General features: G+C 56.0%; 2 protein-coding genes across 2 annotated transcripts; one reads left to right on the forward strand and one right to left on the reverse strand.

Moving 5' to 3' along the window:
• Positions 1-177: 177 nt before the first annotated feature.
• On the forward strand, positions 178-1,030 carry K437DRAFT_230272 (uncharacterized protein; the record flags this gene model as incomplete). Its single annotated transcript, XM_013384265.1, has 2 exons — positions 178-603; positions 725-1,030. 2 exons carry the CDS (start codon positions 178-180, stop codon positions 1,028-1,030), a joined length of 732 nt encoding a protein of 243 aa, XP_013239719.1.
• Positions 1,031-1,369: 339 nt separating this feature from the next.
• K437DRAFT_265537 (uncharacterized protein) lies at positions 1,370-1,939 on the reverse strand (the record flags this gene model as incomplete). The annotated part of the gene is made up of 1 exon (XM_013384266.1): positions 1,370-1,939. A coding segment is annotated over one exon (570 nt), but the record flags the coding sequence as incomplete, so codon positions are not given.
• Between the last annotated feature and the right edge of the window lie 85 nt (positions 1,940-2,024).

A 2,024-nucleotide genomic window follows, 5' to 3' on the forward strand; every position in this document is an offset into this window, starting at 1 on the left:
CTTGCGCTGGTTCATCAGCCATCTCTACCTTATCAGGAATGAAAAATCTCCCATTCTCATGTATGACGTATCCTCATGCATGCATTCGCCTTTCGATCTTTGATAGGCCACAGTCATCGAAGCCTTGGCGTCCGATCCATCGGTCGTTGATATGTCGACCCGCATGGTACATCCAGCATGATATCAATTACCTATGACACAGCTGCCTTGACCTGGGGCGGTGAAACCTTCCAAGTAGTCGATGGATCCGGTCAGCGGCTCGTCCAGATCCCGCTTGCCTTCGCAAGAACTGGCCGATGCGACCATGTCCAGTATGCTCTCTCCGTCATTTACGACTGCTGGGAAGAGAATCAGGGTCGACTTCATCGGGCTGATGGTCAAGTTCTGGCCTTGGATGCTCCCTTGTTCTCGGGCACTGCAACATATTCGCGTGCAGATGGCACCTCACCAACTTGCGTTGCTCGCCTGGGCCCTCGCTTCAAGGAGTATCGACGAGCGCCTGTAGACGGATCGGATGGCGGTACTGTGAGCGCCTCATCTCGCTCCAGCAATCAGCAAAATCGATTCCGATCTGCACTGCACTCACGCGACGGTATTTGTTTCGTCTCCGATGCTGACTGGGAAGAATGCATCGCGAGCCACATCCTTCCGGCGTCAAGGTCCGAAGTAAGAAAAGCTCAAAGCTCTCTCGATACGCACAAATGACTGATGCCACTCCAATAAGTACTACACAGAAGCATTGGGCGATTCTCCAGGCGACCTCTTTAATCCGTCGTTTGGACTACTCCTTCGCGCGGATCTGCACAAAACGTTCGACCACGGCTTGTGGGCTCTCTACGAAGACGAAGGCAATTTAGTTGTCCATATTTTTGGCGGTAGACTATCTCAGCGCGAGTTCCATGGCAAAGTCATTGTTCCAGCGCAACGATGCCGTGGTGCTGCGCAAGCGCAACCGGACCTCAGACTTCTACGCTTTCACTACCAGCAATGTGCAATGCGGCGCCTTCGTGGATTCTCCGCCGGCTTTTGACTTCCCAGTGACTCAAGACGTTTCAGCAACTCAAGCCTGCCGCGCGATTTCATACGCGTCTCTGCAGTCAACCTTGTACGAGTACGTTTTCAGCTCCAGCCAAATACGCCCCCCAAAGAGTCTCATAGCGCAAGCTAGAAACAAACACACGATGCTTATCTGTGTCGTGAGCTCGATCGGTCCGCAGCTGGCCTGTGATGCATTGGACGTAGTTCGGAAGAGGACGTGTCCGCACCGGCAGTACATGTTCTGCGATTGTGCGGAGCACTCTCCGGTCAGCAGCGAGGCAGTAGAATTGGGACTTGACACACGGGATACAACAGATGACTCAGCAAGAATCTATACCTCGGCTGCCATTCGAGCCGCTTTGAATCGTAGGACTTTCTTGGCTGGCGCGGGAACCGGCTGCACCTCTTCGGGCGGCGCTTCCTTTTTCGGCGGAGTGGCCTTGCGCGACGAAGACGAGGGAGCGATTGCCGGCGGCCTTCGCTGGTCCGGTCTGACCTGCTGTGTGATGAAACTGGCCTGGGCATCTTCGTCGGCAGCCGCTTCGAGCAGCGGCTGCTTCGCAATCTCAGTGAGCCTCGCGTCCTCCTCGTCGCTTTCATTTTCCAGCTCGACGCCTTCCTTCGACCGCAGCATCACCTTGTCGGCCGGCACGCTGCCCGGAGCAAAGCGCACAGGGATAATCTGCAGGATGACCACGACCGGGCAAGGAGCGGTCACTGGCACGCATCTGCGTCGCGTCTGGCAGAGACGCGTCTGGGCTGAGGTTGGGCGCGTCTTGTAAGAGATGGACCAGACCATACCCCGCCTTGTTTGCCGCCGCGTCTCGTTATACGCATCGCTGTTGTGCTGAGCGCGGTTCTGGGCATGGGTGTAGGTCCCGAACGCACGCACCATCCGATCCTGTTTGAAGTGCAAAGCCTTGGCTCAGTTATCTTGTCCGCTCCACCGCCGGTTTTGCTGACTACGACGCCCTCACCTTCCTCGT

The sequence above is a fragment of the Tilletiaria anomala genome, assembly GCF_000711695.1.
Source record: "Tilletiaria anomala UBC 951 chromosome Unknown K437scaffold_252, whole genome shotgun sequence".
NCBI lineage: Eukaryota > Fungi > Basidiomycota > Exobasidiomycetes > Georgefischeriales > Tilletiariaceae > Tilletiaria > Tilletiaria anomala.